We start from the raw sequence: 21,033 nt of genomic DNA, 5'->3' as shown, positions 1-21,033 counted from the left end.
TTTTCAAGACAGGGTTTCTCTGTGTAGACCTGTCTGTCCTGGAACTCACTCTGTAGACCAGGCTGGTCTCAAACTCAGAGATCCGCCTGTCTCTGCCTCCTGACTGCTGTGATAAAGGCATGTGCCACCACTGCACACTTCTCTCTCGTTTTTAAAACAAGACTCCAGCCTTTGAGGCCAAGTCAAACCCACCAGCTTCCAGCCTTTCGTTTTATAAGGAGTGAAAACAGAGCAGGCCAATGCTGGGGAGGCATTCAGGGGGATCCATGGAACCCACTGGCCAGAGCCTAGCTTAATCCATAGTTCCTGGTTCAGTGAGATACCTGTCTCAAAAAAACATGAGGACAACTGTAGGGTTAAGCCCAGCCTTAGGGGGCGTGTTTGCCTCGGGCTAATGTTTACCTATAAATCTGCCGGGCATGCGCCCAGCCGCCCCTTCTGCTTTCCTGGTCTTCGCAGAAACAGTGGTTCTGTAAGTCTATTTCCCCATTAAAGCTGTATATATTTTTACAATCTGTCTGCATTCATTTACGCCGTTACATCTTGGCGCCCAACATGGGGCACGAACCCACGACCCTGAGATTAAGAGTCTCATGCTCTACCGGAGGTGTCTGCTGGATACTATGGGCCTGTAGGCCAAAGATGAATGCCCCAACAGTACAGAGGAACTTTGGGTGACTGTCCAGGCAGCGAGATGTCTCTGTCGTTTGTTTCTTATTTGCTTAGGTAATATTATATCCTTCTGGAGTCTTTGATGGAGTTGAAGAATGGACAGTTATAGTTTTCCTTAGTTATGATAAAAGATAAAATAGATATAAATATTGTAACTGTAATTCTTGCTTGATAACTGTTTTACTATATGTAATTTTACTATGTTAAAATGAAAGCCTTCTTTTTTGTTTAAACAGAAAAAGGGGAAATAATGTGGGAGCGATTTCTTTCTGATCTATTGCTTTCATTGGTTAATTAATAAAGAAACTGCCTAGGCCCATTTGATAGGCCAACCCTTAGGTGGGTGGAGTAAACAGAACAGAATGCTGGGAGAAAGAAGCTGAGTCAGGGAGTCGCCATGATTCTCCTACTCCAGACAGATGCAGGTTAAGATCTGCCCTGGTAAGCCACCTCGTGGGCTACACAGATTATTAGAAATGAGTTAGATCAATATGTAAGAGCTAGCCAATAAGAGGCTGGAACTAATGGGCCAAGCAGTGTTTAAATGAATACAGTTTCCGTGTAACTACTTCGGGGCATAAGCTAGCCATGTGGGTGGCCGGGCGCCAGGAACATAGCCCGCCGCTCCGCTCATATTTCAACAGACAACAACCCAAAAACAACCTCTAACTGGACAAGACACTTAAAACAATAAAAGCAAGCCAGGTGGTGGTGTATGTACCTGTAATCAATCACTGCACTTGTCTATAGTCTCAAGATATGGGAGGCTGAAGCAGGAGGATAATCATATACAGTAAATTCTCGGGCAGCCTGGGTCTGTCAAAAAAAAGAAAAAGAAAAGGAAATCAAGTTGACCTTGACCTTTATACTTGATAGAATTTTGTTTGGATGTTTTTGGTTTTGGCTTTTTTTTTTTAAGATTTATTTATTTATTATGTATCCAGTGTTCTGCCTGCATGTACTCCTGCAGGCCAGAAGAGGGCACCAGACCTCATTACAGATGGTAGTGAGCCACAATGGTTGCTGGGAATTGAACTCAGGACCTTTGGAAGAGCAGCCAGTGCTCTTAACCTGAGTCATCTTTCCGGCCCCCTGGTTTTTTTGGTTTTTGGGGGGGGTTTTTTTGGCTTTTTTTTTTTTTTTTTTTTTTTTTTTGGTTTTTTGAGACAGGGTTTCTCCGTAGCTTTTGGTTCCTGTCCTGGAACTAGTTCTTGTAGTCCAGGCTGGCCTCAAACTCACAGAGATCCACCTGCCTCTGCCTCCCGAGTGCTGGGATTAAAGGCGTGTGCCACCACCGCCCGGCTTTTTTTTTTTTTTTGGATTTTTGAGACAGGGTTTCTCTGTAGTTTTGGAGCCTGTCCTGGAACTAGCTTTTGTAGACCAGGCTGGCCTCGAACTCAGAGATCCGCCTGCCTCTGCCTCCCAAGTGCTAGGATTAAAAGCATGCGCCACCACCGCCCAGCTTTTGTTTTTGTTTTTGGAGACATGGTTTCTCTGTATAACAGTCATGGCTGTCCTGGAACTTTCTCTGTAGTCCAACTACAACTAGCCTCGACTCACAGAGATCCGCCTGCCTCTGTCTCCCAAGTACGCCACCACCACCCACGGCCTGCCTTCTTCATAGCTTTTAAAAGGAATAGATACCTGTATCACAGGCATAGGAACAAGTGAAGAACAGTCACAGTTTGTAGTATAATCTCATTCTTGTACAAACAGCTCACACTTTGCTGGGTTAAACAGCAAAGTTCCTGATGGTCATAAAAGAGTTATGCTTCCCAAAATCCCCAAAAGTCTAAAAAAAATCCTAAATTGTTGCTTTTTTCTTTTTTTTGCAAAATGTTTGTTTTTTTGAGATAGACTTTCTCTGTGTAGCCCTGGCTGTCTTGGAACTCGCTCTGTTGGTTTCAAACTCAGAGATCCACCTGCCTCTGCCTCCCAGTGCTGGAATTAATGGCATGTGCCATCATTGTTTGGTCCCAAAATAAGTCCATAGACTAATATGTAGACATTCATAGGCTTTGTGTCTCCTGCTTAGTGAAGGCATTTATATACTGTTGAAATATTTTTGCTTGGTTAGGACTGTACCTCTGTAAACACACCTGCCGCGGGTGGGTTTCAGAGTGTGAGCTCAAGCCCAAGTCTGCAATTGGAGACATGGTGGGTCAGTAAGCCGCAATTAATAATGCAGCTCTCAGGAAGGTGAACAAGGCTCCACATACAGACACCTGCCCTGCTGCCTTCCTCTAAAACCTGCAGGCAGTAAAAGTAGCTGCGGCAAGGACAGAGCCTTCCAGGAGATGCTGTGAGGAAACTAAAAGTACCAGAGGACTTGGAGGCCTAAGGGGAAAGTTAGAAAGTGAGATAAGAGCATGATAAACTTCCCAGACTGTAGAAGGTGAAGGAAGGGAAAAGGTCACGCAGGAAGTCCACAAGCTCCCCTCTGCCCCCTACTCCTCCCACCCCACACATATACTGTTCCCAGAGCCCCACCCCAGCCCTTCCTAATAGTAAATTGCTACTCCAAGTCAGATGCTTAATAAAAAGCTTTGAAGCCAATCTGGTGAGGAGCCAACCAGTTTATGGGGCACATTTTATGAGGAATGTCTTCCCACTGCAAATAAACAGCCTGCACATATCATCTTTGGGACCCAGGCCTCTTGAAAGAGACCTATCTATTCCCTGCAACAAACTGCCCTCCAGACACTATTTCACAGAGGAGAAGGCCTCCAGGCCTGGCTACAACCCCAAGAGCAGAGGCCATGTTATATGAAGCAGAACAATAAGTCCCTGAAGAAACACAGACAACAGAATACACATTTCCAAATCAAGCAAAAGCAAAGAAAAACTAATAAGGCTGTGGAAACAAGAGTACAAGAGAGAGCACACCCACAGCTTCTCCAGCCGCAGGTTGTCTCTGACAAAGGATTCAGAGACAATGGACAGTTTAAGATCAAAACTTAAAGAGTTTTACAGATGTTCCTTGAAAAACCCCAAAAGTAGCCCAGGTGCAGTAATACATCACTGAAGTTCCAACATTCAGTGGATGGAGGCAGGAGAACCCCCAATTCTAGCCAGCCTTGGCCACATAGTAAAACCCTGCCTCAAAAGCCTAAGAGCTGAGCACTGTGGCCCACACCTCTAACCCCAACTCTCGGAGGGGAAGAAAAGAGGATCAGGTACTCAAAGTCATTCTTGGCTGTAGGATAATTTCCAGGGCAGCCAGGGCCAGTGGCCTTGAATCAAAAGTGCGTGCTGAGTGAGTTCTGTTCCAGTCTGGTCTACACTGTGAGTTCTAGTCCTGAAAAAGTTCTATGTGTGTGGCATGTGCAGAGAACACAATCTTCCTGGAGAAATTTGGAGATACACAGTGATACCTGTATCAAAACAAACAAAAATACCCGCAATGCCCCCAAGAGTGTGCCTGGACTATCACCTCCCATTTGGATGTCACGTGTTTACCTCCACTATGTACCCGCCACACCCCATGCTGCTCACATCTAACTGCCCACATATTCCATGAGGAAAGTTGGATTACTTCCTTTAAAATTACATTTCTAGAGTGTGAGCGTGCGTGTGTGTGCATGTACGTGTGTGGATGTCAGAGGCGAACAAGCAAGAGTTAGTTCTATCCTTCTACCTTGTGGGTTCCAGGGATCGAATTCAGGTCGCCAGGCTTGGCAGCAAACACCTTTACTTGCTGGGCCAGATATCCTTATTCTCAGTCTACTAAAGAACACAGAGGTTGTGACTTGCTATTTTAGTCTGTGTAACTTCAAACTTTCCAGAATTTCTCACCAGTTAATAATGTAAAAACTCCTGTTTGGGCTACCGGAACTTTATGGCTGCCCTTCATAGGTACTCAAATCTAATTCTTTTTTTTTTTTTTTTTTTTGATTTTTCGAGACAGGGTTTCTCCATAGCTTTTGATTCCTGTCCTGGAACTAGCTCTTGTAGAACAGGCTGGCCTCGAACACAGAGATCCGCCTGCCTCTGCCTCCCGAGTGCTGGGATTAAAGGCATGCGCCACCACCGCCCGGCTCTATTTCATTTCTAAAACATAAGTTAAAACTGATAAAATTGATTTTAGAAATTAAATAACTCCTCTGGGCATGATGGCACACACTTTTAATCCCAGCACTCAGAGGCAGAAGTAGCAGATCCCTGTAAAAGTGATGCCAATCTGGTCTACAGCCAAGGCTACACATATAGAGTGAGACCCTGCCTTCAAATACATAAATACTATTTCAGACTTCAAAAGGGGCTGCTCCCAGAGACTGTGTCTTTCCAGAAGTCACAGATCTCCCCTCCAAGGCTTTCGTTTTGTTTCAGTGCACACGTTCCAGCGCTTCCCTGTCTTCGGGGACCCTCATTCCGTCATGAGTCCGCCAGCTTGTAGCTCCCAGCTCCTGCCGTCATCCCCCCAACTCATTAGGGCACATCCACAGAGGTTTGGGCATAAACGTCTGCTTTTGAGGTCCACTGTGCTCATCGCTTTCTCTCGACTGAGACTTTCTTTGGGACCACAAAATATGAAGCGTGGCCGAAGGATCATGAAACGCTTTCAAAACATGAGTTGTGTTTAGCCAAACTATTCATTCTCTAAGAATTTTCCGAGCCTTCTTAACTGCACAGGGTCTACAAACAGCTTTCTTCTCCTTGCGATAAACTACAATGAGGCACCGCGTAAATAAAAGTCACAGACGGTGATGACACCCACCGGCTCATCTTGCACAAACAGCCTTTTTAAATTAGTGGTTTAGACACCAAGGGTAGTTTCTCTCGACTCCGCAGATACTGAAACCCCGGGGAGGGAGGGACGGACGGTGATGCAGGGTGGGCAGGGCATGGACGAAGCTGCCGTCCGAGCGAGGCCCAGGCCCACTCGAGCAAAGTCTCATAAAGAGGGCAGCCTTCTAGACCCCGCCTCACCCCGGCCCCTGGCATCTTTCACCCCAGCACGCTCTGCCCTGCCCCGCCCTCGGGCAGCTCCGGGCTCTCCAAGTCCGGTCGCCCTCCCCGCCACCCGCCTCGGCCCCGGAGGCCGTCTGCTTCGCCTCTAACGCCTCTGCATCTCCTCACGCTCCTGAGAACACCCCCCCAGCCACACCCCTCTCCTACCCGCAGGCCGGGGCCCTCCAACCGCCCTACCTGGCGGCGGCTGCCGCTCGCCCTCAGCCATCTTCTCCGTTAGGAGCCGGCGCGGATGCTCGCAGTTCCCGCTCAGCGTTCACCCCGCACCTTTCCGCGGCTCCACTAAGCTTCTAGAAGGGAAATGAGCGCCGGCCGGCTACGACCGGAAGCCGAGAATTAGAGTCACTCTCGTGAAGGCGGCAGCCATGCCAGTGCGGGGCACTCAGGGAGCATGCTCAGCAACTGCCGTCTCGCGGCCGCCCCGCCGACAAGCGGCAGCGGCCATTTTAGTGCGGGGCGCCGGGAGCATGCGCACTAACGGCTGCCGCCCTCAGGCCAACTGCAGGTGCAGCCGCCATATTTGTGCGGGGCGTCCGGCTTCAGGGTAGGGTGGGTGGATGTGGCAGCCATATTTTTGCGGGGCAAGGCCACCTGTCATCTTTGTGAATGGCACTGAGCCTAGCCCAAAGAACCTGAGACCGTCCCCTGCCAACACAGTTATGTTCTCCTGCAACTCGAGGAGTGACGTTCAAGGACACCAGTCGGACTTGCTGGACATCCGCAACCGCCTCGACAGCCTAGGTGGCGTTCGGAGGCGGAGAGCGCGAGCTGGACTCTGGCCACCGTTGGGACCCGAGACGGCGGCCCGGGGTCTGGCTGCTAACGGCTGACCCGGAGACCCCGGCGCCGCAGGCCCCGCCTCCCGCGACCACGTCCAGGCTTGGCCCTGCCCCCTGCTCGCGGATAGCGGCCCGGGACCGCGACCCGCTGAGGCTCCGCCCCGTGAGTCGTGCTCCACCGGCCGCCCGCCCGGCCCGGTGGGCGCGGGGCCGCCTCTTCTGGCTGGCAGCGGTGACTCGGTGACCTTGAACCTAGAGCCCGAGAGGGGAACCCACTGACCCCATAGAGGCACAGACTTTGCCCAGCGCGAGGGGCGGAGCGGACCTCGTGTCCGCGCACAGGCTGGGACGATGTTGGCCTTTGCTGCAAGGACCGTGGTGAGTATGCCCGGGAAGGTTCGGGACAGGGGAAGGCGGGCGGGCCGCGGGCTGTAGGGAGATGACAGTCCAGAATCCCCACACCAGCTGATAGGGTGCCATCTGCAAGGTGGGCAGAGTAGAGCGACCAGGTGAGGGGCGGGATCGAACCCGAGACCTCTGGTGCTCATTGTCAACGACCCAAGAAAAGCCTAGGTTCAAATCTTTTGCATCTTTACACCCCATCCCGCTCCTCCTTCATGCTTTTGAGTATTCTGATTCAGACATCTGTCGGGAGCTCCTGGCTAGGACTCAGCCTCAGGCCCGGTTGCCCTTGCCCCCACCAGAGCCACTTTTCCAAGCCTACCCAGTTGGTCATTCTCCTTGAGTTCATCTGGTGCTCACCCTCCCCCACTGTATGTGACTAAGAGAACTAAGGTGGAGACTTGTACTGAAAGTCCCCGGAACAGACCGGCAAGGAGCTGGCAGGCAGCCCTTCGCCTTCCTTCCCCAATGCTCCTGTCCTGGTGTGAGCTCCTTTTCTCTCCGATTCAAACTATCTGTATGGCTGCAATCTGTGTCTCCATCTCAGACACTGGATTGGCAACTAAAGGTACCCATAACAGTTCAGACCAAGGCTCTTCTAGGAGTCCTAGTGGCACCTGAGAACTGCCTCGCCCTTTTCCAAAGCTGTACACCATCCCAACAGACTGCTTTTACATCATCCTCTGGGACCACCGTACTGGTACAATCATTTTAATGCTAGCGAAACTGTAGCAAGAAGACGACAATCACATCCCACGGCTCTGCTAATCAATTTAGCCCAATATCCAGAAGAGGGTCCTTTGGTTTATTATTCATACCAAAAGTACTCCAGCCCCCAACACACCCACACCCACACTTGTGATCGCAACCTGAATGATCTAGAGCTCAGAAAAACAAACAAATAAAAAACAGATTTTGGTAGAGGGTGGCCACCAAAAGCCCCTGGGCCTAGAAGGGAAACAGGTTTGTAGCAATCATTGTCCACTAGTCACCCTTTCCTGTCGTCTTCTGCCTTGCATAGTCCCAAACAGGACTGATTTCAGGGCCACGGGTTAGCAGCCAGGCTGTTTCCACCCTCCAGCCAAGTTTTCCCACATCAAAAAGATCTACGGAGATTTTGACAGGTGGATTTTTAATACCTTTTGGCTTGCCTCCCTGGCACTGGGCCCATCCAAAGAAGAAAGGAGAAAGTCCCAGGTTTCCTCCTACTCCAGTGCCTACTTCCAGCCCACTCACCAGCTACGGAGAAGTGAAGGAGTAGCTGCTGCGACCCTGTAGCCACCACGGCTGCAGCCTTAGATGCCACCACATCCCTGGCTGCTGCCTCACTGCTCCTCAGCCCTAAAGTGTGGATCTTGTCTTCTCTTTTCAGCCCGGGCAGGTGGCTACCTCTTGCTAATTTCTGCTCATCCAGTTGGTAGTGCAGTTAGGCTTAGAGATCCAGCCAAGGCAGACAGTCAGGGCCCACATCCTTAGTCCTGCCATGGAGGACGAGCAGCAGAGAGAGAAGGTATGGAATGGAGCTTCTGCCGCTTGCCTGCCACTGTGCCAGCAGCCTGGGACCTTCTGCCTCGCTTCCTGCCACCTCCGGAGGCTCCTGGACTCCCCCTTCTCTCTCTGCTACCTCTCACCCTCCATGCCAGGCTACTCCGCTCTCTTGCTGCCTCACCACCCCATGCCCCTTATCATCACCCCACAGTGAAGAGAAAGCCCAGAGCCTAAAGCTTCACCCAGAAGTGCTGTCACTGTCTGAGTCTCCTGTTTCCGATTCCTTCCTATTTCTCAAACTGGAAAGGGTGGGAGGGGGGAAAGTTGGGGACCTCTGCTTAGAGAGCCAGCGGCCACCTCTCAGCTGACTAACTTATCTGCCCAGGGTAGGAAGGATAATGGGTCTTGTGCATCCTGATAGGTGTGAGGCCCCCTTACCTCTGCCACCCCAACAATGTCATTCATCCCTGCCCCCGCCCCCGCCCTTTCCTAGCCTCCCTGTACCCCTAGGCTCCTGAGAGGTGGGACTCCTCTACCTGGAGGGATGGGCATCCAGGGAAGACACCACCCATTTAGCTGTCTTTGCCCCAGGGATGGCATATAAGCACCTAGGACTGTAGTTTCGGGAGAGCTGAGCTTCACTCTGAGAGAATGAATAAGCTGTTCTGGTTCCCTCAGGTGAAGCCCCTGGGCCTCCTCAAGCCCTTCTCCCTGATGAAGGTTTCTGGTCGCTTCAAGGCCTACCAGGATGCACTGCCAAGACTGCCCGTGCCCCCACTGCAGCAGTCTCTGGACCATTACCTCAAGGCACTGCAACCCATCGTGAGTGAGGAAGAGTGGGCCCACACCAAGCAACTGGTGGATGAATTTCAGACCTCAGGGGGTGTAGGAGAACGCCTGCAGAAGGGACTGGAGCGCAGGGCCAAGAAAATGGAGAACTGGGTAAGTGGCAATACTTCATAGTCTCCCAGGGGCCCTGGGTCCTCCAGAGCACCCCTCAGCTTGTTTGTTGCTGGCTGCATGCCCACAGTCTCCCCATACCAGTTGTTCTGGCATTTTTATTTGTTTGTTTGACAGAGTAATTACCATCAGCAAGTGCAGGGTGGGCAAGAAGGACCAGGCTGCAGCCTCAGAGCTGATGTTCAGTCATGGGGGAGGGGGAGAAGGGTAGAAACAGGATTGTAAATCAGTAGGTGACTTCATGGGTTGGTTTGGTTTTTTTGTTTGTTTTTTTTTTTGTTTGTTTGTTTTGTTTGTTTGTGGTTTTCAAGACAAGGTTTCTCTGTGTAGCTTTGGAACCTGTCCTAGAACTTGCTGTGTAGACCAGGCTGGCCTGAAACTCAAAGAAATCTGCCTGCCTTTGCCTCCCAAGTGCTGGGATTAAAGGCCTGCATCACCACCACCACCGCCGCCCGGTACATGGAGTTTAAAGGTCATGCTGGCTGGGGTTGCAGCTCTGTGGTATAGCACTTGCCTAGCATGTATGAGAGCCTGGGTTTCTGTCCCAGGGCTGAAGAGAGAAGAGCTAGAGATACGGAGAGCACTGTCTGTCAAGGGAGGAAAGGGGAGAGGGTGTTGGATTTGAGGGCATAGGTAGCAACAGTATGGCCTGCTTTGGGGTCAGAGCCTAGGCCAGAGTGTTCAGAGCAGGATGGACAGAAAGGGTGAAGGAATGTAGACTTGAGCTTGGTGGTACAGCCTGAGCAAGGGATTTGTGTCACCCTGAGGTTGCTGTACAAGCTCCTGGTTCTGTGTCTAGTCAGTCAGATTAGTTCAATTTCCAAAACACAGCTACACTGGTATATGGTATATATTTTTATAATCACATTGTAAAATACTGGCAAACCGAATCCAAGAACACATAAGAAAAATTATCCATTATGATCAAGTAGGCTTCATCCCAGAGATGCAGGGCTGGTTCAACATATGCAAATCTATCAATGTAATCCACCATATAAATAAACTGAAAGAAAAAAACCATATGATCATTTCATTAGATGCTGATAAAGCATTCGACAAAATTCAACACCCCTTTATGATAAAGGTCTTGGAGAGAATAGGGATACAAGGGTCCTACCTAAATATAATAAAAGCTATTTACAGCAAGCCAACAGCTAACATTAAATTAAACGGAGAAAAACTCAAAGCCATCCCACTATAATCACATTGTACACAAAAGTTAAAAAAAAAAAAGGTAGCTCCAGCTGCCAGGAAGAAAGCAAGAGCAGGAGCCAGAGGCAATGAAGAGGCCAACGTCTTCCCCTAGAGGAAGATGTTGATGGCCTGGCACACAGAGGTAGGGAGTCATGAGGCCCAGGACTCAACAGCATTTGCTGACGCAGTGGGACTGGTGGGTGGGAAGTTCCCTTTCAAAGCAACTGGGAGAAGAAGGTCCCAATATGAAGCCCAAGGAAGAAGCTGGCTATAGGGGAAGGACAGCCTGAGCTGGGTGGAAGTCACCCTCAGTATCCCTGGGGCATTGGTTCCATGGCTCTGCAGATAGCAAGATCTACAGATGTTCAAGTCCCTTGGGTCGTTCAGTGTTTCTGTGTCACTAAATAACTGCCCCCGTGAACCCTGAGTCATCCGGTGTATATCCAACATGCCACAAACGCTGCTAAATAAGTATGCATAGTTAAAGGATAATTGTCAAAAAATAAAGGCCTATGTGTTCAGTATAGATGCATTTTTTTATTTTTCAAATTCTCCACCTAGGCTGGATGGATCTGTAGATACAGAATATATGGAGGGAGAACCCCAGATCTGGGCTGACTGGGGTAGGAATTGGGAAGTACCTTGGATGGGTGGGCCTCAGCGGAGTCTGGAGCCCCGGGTAGGAAGTAGGAAGTAGGTGAAAGTTGGCAGGAGCAAGCACTTGCTGAACCTTAACAGGCCAGGGTCTTGGACTGTTGAAGTCAGGATGCTGGCCCCAAAAGGACCTTAGAGATTTGGGGTCTAGTGGCTTTCTGAGTTTGTTGAGCCACAGAATCTTTGCAACCAAAGACTCTGACTAGAGCTAGGCTTCCCACTCTCCACTCACAGCACCCTTGAAGATTGCTGCTACTGCCAAAGGGCACCTTCTTCCCAAGTTCTTTTTTTTTTTTTTTTTTTTTTGGTTTTTCGAGACAGGGTTTCTCTGTGGCTTTGGAGCCTGTCCTGGAACTAGCTCTTGTAGACCAGGCTGGTCTTGAACTCACAGAGATCCGCCTGCCTCTGCCTCCCGAGTGCTGGGATTAAAGGCGTGCGCCACCATCGCTCGGCTCTTCCCAAGTTCTAAACTGTAGCCAGGGCCTTGCAATCCCTGTGGTGTGAAGGCCCCTGGCCAAGAGGTAGCCCTTGTCTAACTCCTTCCTACAGATGAAGAAACTGTGACCTAGAGAGGTAGACCAGAGGCAGGTCCTCATAGCCGCTCCCAGGAAGACTCTGAGATGCACAGTCACGTTACCCAGCCTGTGGCAAGTCACCTTCCCTTCCCTCTTGCCAAGGGCCCAGGGCGAGTGGCCTGATGCCACAGGCTGGCCACTCCATAAAAATGGGCTGTGTACTGTGTAGACAGATCCTGCTGCTGTTTAGGATGGCAGGGAGCACACCGAGAGCACTCAGGAGGTTAGGAACCTGCAAGAGAGAGGTGTAGCATGGTGGCACATGCCTAGCACTGGGAGACAGGCCCAGATCAGCCTAATCTGCACCGCCCTAGGCCAGCCAGGGTACATGGTTAGATCCCTGTCTCAAAAAAATTAAAAAATGAAGGGAGGGTAGGTGGAAGTTGCTGGGGACAAAGGACAAACACCTACTGTAAGTTGTATCAGCGCGGAAATTTGTAAGATAAAGGAAGGTTATAGTTCAGTGACCAAACATGATTGCTAGCATGTACGTGAGGTCCTGGATTCAAGACTCACCAGCACACATACACACAGAAAGAAACAAGAGAAAACCTTCTCACTCATTTATTCCCTTGCCAGGTTTGCTTCCAGTCTTTTCTCCCAGGTCATTCTGTTTGCCAGTGCTGTTTGCTCAGGCTCAGGGGAAGATGATGGGTAGGAGGCAGGGAAGGGTACTGTGAATTTGAGCATTTGCTAGGAGACTTCCTGCAGAGAGGCCAAAGGACAGTAGGGCCAGCTAGGTCCCTAGACCTGGGGAAGAAGGGGAACCAGGTACCTGTGCTCTACTGATCAGCCCTGGTCCTTTTCCAGCTGTCTGAGTGGTGGCTCAAGACAGCCTATCTCCAGTACCGCCAGCCCGTGGTCATCTGCTCCAGCCCAGGAGTGATGCTGCCCAAGCAGGACTTCGTGGATCTGCAGGGGCAGCTCCGGTGAGTGTCAGACTGGCACAAGGGAACTGAAGCTCAGAACAATGAGGGGACCCTCTCCCATGGGCACAACTCAGTTAAGAGTTAAAGGCTTTGGAGCCATTCACCCTCCAACCTTGCCCTGAGTCCCTTCCAGTCTGCTCAGCTGACCACACCATGACCTTTATACACAGTCCCCTTTTCCACATTCAGCCATGTCACCTGCCCTGGCCCTTGTTCCAGTTCTACCCGAGATAAAAATATTAGCAGCAGGGATCTCCAGGAGCCTGCCACTCATTACTGCCACCAGCTTCTCTTAAAGAGACTGGGGCAAGAATAGAGAGAAGCCAGGAGGGAGAGGAAGAAAGAAGTGTGGCTCAGTGGTTGGGTGACTGCATGATGGCCTAGCATGCGTCAGGGCTTAGGTCCCATCCCTAGCAGTGCACACGCACAAATGACAAAGGGACCAGTGCCTACTGGTTATGGATGGGATTCAGCCCGGGAACTCCAGCCAGCTCATCGTGGAACCAGAGATGACCTCAGGCATTGGGGAATAGTTGGTATGAGCTCGAAGAGCCCTCTTCCTAAACCCAGATAATCCAAGGAGGAAGATGTTGACAGCAGTGACCTGGGAATATAGACTCAGAAAGAGAAAAGAGCTTAGCAGCAGGATACGTGGACTCTGGAGGGGGCCCTTCTCTATCTCACTAAGGTAGCAAATCCACATAATGACTACTTGAGACCGTGGTTCAGGTCCTTGGTGGATGTCATCACTGGCCCCTTATCTAGCCATAGTGTGTGCCACTGTTGATGAGCACCCAGGTCCCTCCAGGTCCTCTCCCAGGCAGATACAGCGCTGCCGCCTGAGATGATGAAAAGAAGCTCAGAAGGGCCTCCCACTGCAGTGGGCACCTTGAACTCCGCAGGCCTCAGTCCACTGAGGGGGTGGAGGAGTGACTCCGTAGGTCCCGCCCTTGGCTGATCCTCCTCCTACTCAGGTTCTCCACTGGATGGCCACACAGTTTCACATCTCCACTTCATCCCCTAGGTTCGCTGCCAAACTCATCGAGGGTGTGCTGGATTTCAAGTCCATGATTGACAAGTGAGCAGCCCCGCCCCCACCCTGACTACCTTGCCCACACCTGACTAATACCATAGCCGCCCCTGACTCGCTCTGGCTCTGGACTTCAGTGTGTCAGCCTGGGCACTGAGCTGGCACATGTCATTTTCATTTCCTATTGCCCAGCCTTGGAAAGGGTTGAAGACAGTGGTCAGTGTGAGGACATTTAAGTCTTCTGCTCTCGCTCCTGGGACTTCTGGTGACCTTGTCATCCCAGCCAAACTGATCACAGATGCCTATGATCTGAAGCTCAGAAGGGGGGGGGGGGTTGTGAGTGACTCATAAACAGGGCCCTAGTCCTTAGAAAGTTTAGGCCTCAAAACACCCTTATACCCTACTGGCTCCTGCTCATGCTAAAGAGAAGGCCCCTCACCCAGTTCCAAGTAGTACTAGCAGGTGTCTGTCTGTCCCAGCCTCTTCCCCATCCCCTTGCCCAGCGGCCCTTCCCTGTGTCCTCCCACAGCGAGACCCTGCCAGCTGAGTTCCTGGGGGGAAAGCCGCTGTGCATGAACCAGTACTATCAGATCCTGTCCTCCTGCCGTGTGCCGGGCCCCAAGCAGGACTCCGTGGTGAATTTCTTAAAGATGAAGAAGCCCCCCATGCACATAACCGTGGTGCACAACTACCAGGTGGGCACCACTGCCCTTCTGAGGGGCCACAGCTCCTCCCAGCCCAACTCCAGCTCCTCCGCTGCAGCCAAGGCCAGGAGAGGTTGGTGGGCATTCTCAGCCTGAGATTACCCAGGCCCCTTCTCCTCCACGTCTGGCTTCACAGTTCTTCGAGCTGGATGTGTACCACAGTGACGGGACGCCCCTCACCTCGGATCAGATCTTTGTGCAGCTGGAGAAAATTTGGAACTCATCACTGCAAACCAACAAAGAGCCTGTTGGCATCCTCACCTCTAACCACCGCAACACCTGGGCCAAGGCCTACAACACCCTCATCAAAGGTGCCTCCAGGGCAGGGGCTTCCTTATATGCCAAATAGATCCAATATGAGGCTGGGGTAGCCACTGTTTCATTGACCCTCTCAATTTGGAGCTAATATTACTGGCCCATTTTATAGATGAGAAAACCAAGGCTCAGGTTGGTGAGGCCAGTTTCTTCCCATGAAGTAGCAAGTTGGATTTAGACAAGTGTTGTGGCTGAGGTGCCCTTCTCCATACTCCCTCTACTCCCAGAACCACCCTCATCAAATCCCATACTGGTCATGGGCATAGGCTTCCATACCAGCTCTCCATGTGACCCTGGCTTCTGTGTCTTTAGTATGCCAGGAGCTGGGCCCTGCCCTTTGGGGTATGTGGGGATACTGGTAGGACTTTGTTGAGGGCAAAGCTCTGAGCATACATCCCAAACTCCAAGCATGCCCTAGTGGCCCCAAAGGTGGGGAACTCCCCATCCTGCTCAGGGCAGGAGACAGCAGGCTCTGAGGCTCTCTATGCTTACCCCAACTACAGACAAAGTAAACCGGGAGTCGGTAAACTCCATTCAGAAGAGCATCTTCACTGTGTGCCTGGACAAGCCAGTGCCCAGAGTCTCAGACGATGTCTACCGCAACCATGTAGCAGGCCAGATGCTGCACGGTGGTGGCAGCAAGCTCAACAGTGGCAACCGCTGGTTCGACAAGACACTGCAGGCAAGTGAGGACCTGGCGGGGCCACAACCCCAAAGCTTGGTTCAGTGAGGCTCTCGACTTTCGGTCCCCTCCTTAGGCCCTGCGTCCCCAGCCTCCTGCTTGTAAAGGAGGCCGGGGACGCTGCTGTAATTACCGGGCAACCAGCCTGTTATTACCTGGCCTGCATGCCACCGACACCCCCAGCGTAACCCTTCAGCATGTCAGAGACAGAGTGGTGCACTCTGGGGGTGCCTTCCTCATAGCGCAGGTGCAGCAGCGCTGCTGCGGTGGTGTGTTTCTGAGGACCTGCTGTCAGCGCAGGGACGGGAGATGGCTTCGGGGACCCTTCCTGTGAGACCCACCCAGAGAGCCACTCTCCAAAGGATCTGGTAGGGCTGATAGGATGGGCCCTTTCTCCCCACAGTTCATTGTGGCAGAAGATGGATCCTGTGGGATGGTTTATGAGCATGCAGCTGCAGAAGGGCCCCCCATTGTCGCTCTTGTGGACCACGTCATTGAGTACACGTGAGTCTGCTTACAGCGTCACTCCCCAGTTCCCGATGGCAGGCGGTGTGCAGGTGACAGACCTAGCCTGTGGAGATACTTCACTCTCATTTTCACCGAAGTCAGTCGCTCTCTGTCTCTCTTTCTTTTAGAAGATTTTGTTTTGTTTGTTTTTTGAGACAGGGTTTCTATGTAGCTTTGGGGCCTGCCCTAGAACTTGCTCTGTAGGCCGGGCTAGCCTCGACCTCACAGAGATTTGCCTGCCTCTGGAGTGCTGGGATTAAAGGTGTGTACCACCACCACCTAGTTTAGATGATTTTTTAAAAAATTTTGTTTATGTATTCCTTGTGGATGGGTGCTTTGTCTGCATGTGTGCCTGCACACCAGAAAAGGGCATTGGGTCCCACTATAGATGGCTGTGAGCCACCAGGTAACTGCTGTGAATTTAACTCAGGACCTCTGGAAGAGCAGAGCAAGCCAGGACATGGTGGCACGTGCCCTTAACTGCAGGTGGATCTCTGAGTTCTAGGCCATCCTGGTCTACAGAATGAGTTCCAGGACAGGACAGCCAGGGCTACAGAGAGAAACCTTGTCTCAAAAAACAAACTAACAAACAAACAAAAAGAGTAAAGATGAGAGCAGCCAGTAGCCTTAATCGCTGCTGCAGAGGCTGTAGTTTCTAGTCACACCTGGCTTTGAATTTACTTCTGGCTCTGTATATCCCAGCGTTGTAGCTTTAGACAGGGTTCTTGTTTTCCCCAGACCCATGGTCTCTATTTTGTTTTGAAACAGAGTCTCAGCCAGGCAATGGTGATGCACGCCTTTAATTCCAGCACTCGGGAGGCAGAGGCAGGTGGATCTCTGTGAGTTTAAGGCAGCCTGGTATACAGAGTGAATTCCAGGACAGCCAGAGCTTTACACAGAGAAAGCCTATCTCAAAAAACAAACCAAAAAAAAAAAAAAAAACAAAAACAAAACAAAACAGAAGAAGAAAGAAACGGGGTCTCACTATAGCCTGGTTGTCCTTGAACTCGTTAAGTGATCCAGGCTAACCTCAAACTCACAGAGATCCACCCACTTCTGCCCCTGAAGCCAGGACACTACATATGCTACCACACCTGGCTTCCACCAGGCATCTTGAAAGCTGGGGTGAAGTCAGTCTTCACAAGAGCTAACCCAGGATTTCTGAACCTCCTACCCCTAGCTTCAGGAACTCATCTTCCCCTCCTCAGTCCTAGGGGCACTGGGGCTTCAGTGACACTGGCATGAGCCTAAAGCCCCCCTGTCCCACGCAGAAAAAAGCCTGAGCTTGTGCGGTCTCCTATGGTGCCCTTGCCCATGCCCAAGAAGCTGCGGTTCAACATAACCCCTGAGATCAAGAACGACATCGAGAAAGCCAAACAGAATATCAGCATGTGAGTGCATGGCTGTGTCCTGTCGGGGAGGGCCAGCCACAAGGCTGCCAGGTGCCTGCTTCTCACCCATGCCTCCTGCACCTCCACCCCAGCATGATACAGGACCTGGACATCACCATACTGGTATTCCATCACTTTGGAAAGGACTTCCCCAAGTCAGAGAAGCTAAGCCCTGACGCCTTCATCCAGATAGCCCTGCAGCTGGCATACTACAGGTGCACCTGATCACCTGCCCCACGGAGGAGGAGGGGAGGGGAGTTTCAGGCAGCCATGTAGAGAGGGGCCATACTGAGCTCCACCTCCCATCCAGGATCTATGGACAGGCATGTGCCACATATGAAAGTGCCTCTCTGCGTATGTTCCACCTGGGCCGCACTGACACCATCCGCTCAGCCTCCACAGACTCACTGGCCTTTGTCAAAAGCATGGATGACAGCAATGTGCCGGTGAGCGGTCTGGGGCAGGGTGGGTAGGCCGTGCTGGTCATCCTTCCTTTTCTCTTCACCCTTTCTGTGCAAATGGATTGCGCCCCGATGGTATTCCAGCCCCAAGGTGGGCAAAGGGAACTTAACAGAAGATGGAGCCATGAATTTAGTTAGTTCTGAGCTTCCTGGCACCCAAGGCGAAAACCATCTCTCCATCTGTTCATAAGAGAAGCCGCCAGCCCTCTGTCCACTCACATCAGCAGCGAGTGCTGGGCTCTGGAGAATGAGGCCATGGTGGTTCAGTACTTGCTGTGGTGTTGGGTGCAGAGCGAGCTGCTAACAAGGGAGAGGAGGGACAGCACTTCAACTTCCTGTTTTCCACCCCACCCCCAGGAGCAACAGAAGGTGGAGCTGCTTCGGAAGGCCGTGCAGGCGCACCGAGCCTACACTGACCGAGTGAGTGAGCCCTGCTCTCCTTCCTTACTGTTCATTACCACCCCTGCTTGTCTGTCTGTTCTCTAGAGCCCCTGGGAATCTCACTATTTTAAATATCGCTGGGCTGGAGAGATGTCTTGGTGGTTAAGAGCACTGACTGCTCTTCCAGAGGACCTGTGTTCAATTCCCAGCACATGGCAGCTCACAACTGTCAGTAACCGGGATCCAACACCCGTCACACAGACATACATGCAGATAAAACACCAATGCATGCAAAATAAATTTAAAAAGTAATTAATATTACAATTTGAAAGTTGGTGAAACCAGGGTCAACCTAGCCACTGCCCTGTCCCAGTTCCATGATGGCATTGAGCACATGCCCTCCCCTCCGGTCTCGTGTTGTGCACGCTCCCTAATGGCCCAGCAAATGGCATCTCTCCTGCTCTCCAGCAGCTGAGGCCGCAGCTCGACAGGTGGTGGTCTGAGCATTAGTAGGTACAGTATGTCCATGCTACAAGCAAGGCACACATAGACACTGCCTGTCATACGAAGGGCACACTGCCCCGTCTTACTCCACATGCACAGACGCTGCCCTGTTAAACACAGTGCAGACCCCACCTGACCTTGTTCCATGGCATACACGGACACTGCTCATCTTACACGCAGACACTGAACCAACCGCTCATTAACAGAGCTCATGTTTGGTTTGGTTTGTTGTTTTCAAGACAGGGTTTCTCTGTGTAGCCCTGGCTGACCTGGAACTTGCTCTGGAAACCAGGCTGGCCTCAAACTGAGAAGATCCTCCTGCCTCTGTCTCCCAAGTGCTGGGATTAAAGGTGTGATCCACCACTACTTGGTAAAAGCTTATGTTTTAAGTCCTGCACTGTTCTGCCTCCCTGGCCAGTTGTCTATTCCTCTATGGTCCTAGTTTCTCCATCTAGGAGGTGAGGGCTCTTCTACCTGGACACCTTGACCTCATGTTTCTGAGAGACCAGTGCCACAGACTCCTGAGGAGAACAGGGATGTGACCCTGCAGCACCCGCCTCTTACAGTTCCCCCTCCCACAGGCAATCCGAGGGGAGGCCTTTGACCGGCACCTCCTGGGTCTGAAGCTGCAAGCCATTGAGGACCTTGTGAGCATGCCCGACATCTTCATGGATACCTCCTATGCCATTGCTATGCACTTCAACCTTTCTACCAGCCAGGTAGGCCACCGCCTTAGGTGCCCCCAGGGTAGGGTTAGTAGAACCCACTGGCAGGGGCTGGAGTGACGGCTAAGAGCACTTGCACTTCTTCCAGATGACCCAGGTTCAGTTCCCAGCACCCTCATCAGGTTATTTACAACCACCTATAACTTCAGTTCCGGGTTAGCTGATGTCTTCTGGCCTCTGTGGGCACACACATACATGTGGCACACATACCCACACTCAGGCATACACATATATAAAATACGAATAACCTTTAGAACCCACTGGCAGCTGGACCTTAGGAGTAATGTGGCCCACGCAGGTCACCATAGACTCATTGCCAAAGCAACTGAGTTCCCAAGCAGGAGCTCAGGGTGGGGACACTGCTGTGACAAGGATGGGAAGGCTTAGGCCTCTCAGAGAATCAGTTCCATTTGTAAATGACTCCCTGATCAATACCAACTAACACGTGCTGAGTGCTGGGACACAGCTGGGGACGAGCCATAGTCCCAGGAAACTCCCCAGATCTGTGGAGCACAAGCTGGGAGGCAGTGCTAGGGGCCAGAGGAGCACAGAGGGCACCATTGCTCTCTCTGGGAACGTGAAGGAAAGCTCACCCCATGGAGAAAAGGAAAGAGCTGGGGGGAGTGGATACAGAGGCAGACTGGTACACCAAGGGGCAGGAGGGCCACCGTAGGCCTGGCCATGAGAACCTTGAACCTGCTGTCCCCAGGTGCCTGCCAAGACAGACTGCGTCATGTTCTTCGGCCCTGTGGTCCCAGATGGATATGGCATCTGCTATAACCCCATGGAAGCCCATATAAACTTTTCCGTGTCAGCCTACAACAGCTGTGCTGAGACTAATGCTGCCCGCATGGCTCACTACTTGGAGAAAGCTCTGCTGGACATGCGTAGCCTACTACAGAACCACCCCAGGGCCAAGCTCTGAGCCCAGGCCAAGGCCTGCCAGTACTACAACCACGCCTTCTTTGGGATGGACACCTGCCATGGCTGTTCCTTGATTCCTGTGCCCTCCAATTTGACTGAGCCAGGGAAAACCTCTAGCAGGGCCCCAAGGTCCAAGCCAAGTGCCTTCCAGGTCCTGTTCTCAGCATCTGCCATAGTCCAAGTGCCAGGGTTGAGTTCAGCTCACCACCATGAGCCCCAGGGAACCAGGCTAGCCCATCTCTTAGAGCTGGGGCTGTGAAGAGCCCCTTTCCTCAGCCCTGGCCAGTCACTGCCGTCTCCACAGCCAAGCTGAAATGTGTCACCTATGAACGCCCAAGGACCAGGACTCAGAGAACTATCTCACGCTGAGGCTCTCGGCCCTCTGAGGCCTCGCCTCCATCACCCACCTCGAGGTGCCATCTTCCAGTTGCTGCGCTCTTTCTGGTGACTCCTGCCCCAGCCTTCTTGCTTCCATTCAGCTTGTCCAAAACTACATTCATGGTTCATATGTGAATATTCCAGGTGATCAATAAAGAGAAGTGCTGGTGAAGATGAGCTTCAGCTGGGGGGAAGTAGAGGCCAAAGACCTGGCCTTGCCACCCTAGGTGTCTCTGGTTCTGAGGGCTGCTGTCCAAATGGCCAGTGGGCCAGCACACTCCCAGGGAAACCAGGAGTCCTCACCAGGGGTGGTGCCAGACCCTAGTGGGTCTCTAGTGGGTCTATTTCTACAGCACCCTCCTCCTGGCTTCCCAAGTCCATAGCTAGTGGGGTGCTACAGACCTGAA

At 51.7% G+C, this 21,033-nt stretch overlaps 2 protein-coding genes across 5 annotated transcripts in view; one reads left to right on the top strand and one right to left on the bottom strand.

Annotated features, from left to right (window-relative positions):
* Positions 1-6,485, bottom strand: part of Ptpa (protein phosphatase 2 phosphatase activator) — a 32,060-nt gene extending 25,575 nt beyond the window's left edge. The window contains exon 1 of one of the 2 annotated variants that reach the window (XM_075985737.1): positions 5,821-6,485. In XM_075985737.1, the coding sequence (XP_075841852.1) occupies positions 5,821-5,851 (31 nt within the window). In that variant the 5' untranslated portion in view covers positions 5,852-6,485. The remainder of the gene's footprint in view (positions 1-5,820) is intronic. The other variant, XM_075985738.1, reaches the window with a different exon arrangement.
* Positions 6,486-6,585: 100 nt separating this feature from the next.
* Crat (carnitine O-acetyltransferase) lies at positions 6,586-20,798 on the top strand. 3 transcript variants are annotated; one of them, XM_075985728.1, is made up of 15 exons: positions 6,593-6,800; positions 8,197-8,334; positions 8,991-9,254; positions 12,506-12,624; positions 13,649-13,702; positions 14,184-14,349; positions 14,495-14,669; positions 15,177-15,355; positions 15,759-15,859; positions 17,134-17,253; positions 17,346-17,468; positions 17,564-17,699; positions 18,072-18,134; positions 19,181-19,318; positions 20,034-20,798. In XM_075985728.1, exons 2-15 carry the CDS (start codon positions 8,308-8,310, stop codon positions 20,247-20,249), a joined length of 1,881 nt encoding a protein of 626 aa, XP_075841843.1. In that variant the 5' UTR covers positions 6,593-6,800; positions 8,197-8,307; the 3' UTR covers positions 20,250-20,798. The 3 variants fall into 3 exon arrangements, with proteins under 3 accessions (XP_075841844.1, XP_075841842.1, XP_075841843.1); XM_075985729.1 differs by lacking the exon at positions 8,197-8,334 and having other exon boundaries at positions 6,586-6,800; positions 9,051-9,254; XM_075985727.1 differs by lacking the exon at positions 8,197-8,334 and having other exon boundaries at positions 6,588-6,800.
* Positions 20,799-21,033: the final 235 nt, after the last annotated feature.

The sequence above is a fragment of the Microtus pennsylvanicus genome, chromosome 9 (genome assembly GCF_037038515.1).
Source record: "Microtus pennsylvanicus isolate mMicPen1 chromosome 9, mMicPen1.hap1, whole genome shotgun sequence".
Classification (NCBI taxonomy): Eukaryota; Metazoa; Chordata; class Mammalia; order Rodentia; family Cricetidae; genus Microtus; species Microtus pennsylvanicus.
The sequence above is the reverse complement of the archived record's forward strand: the minus strand, read 5'-3'. Positions and strand labels throughout refer to the sequence as shown.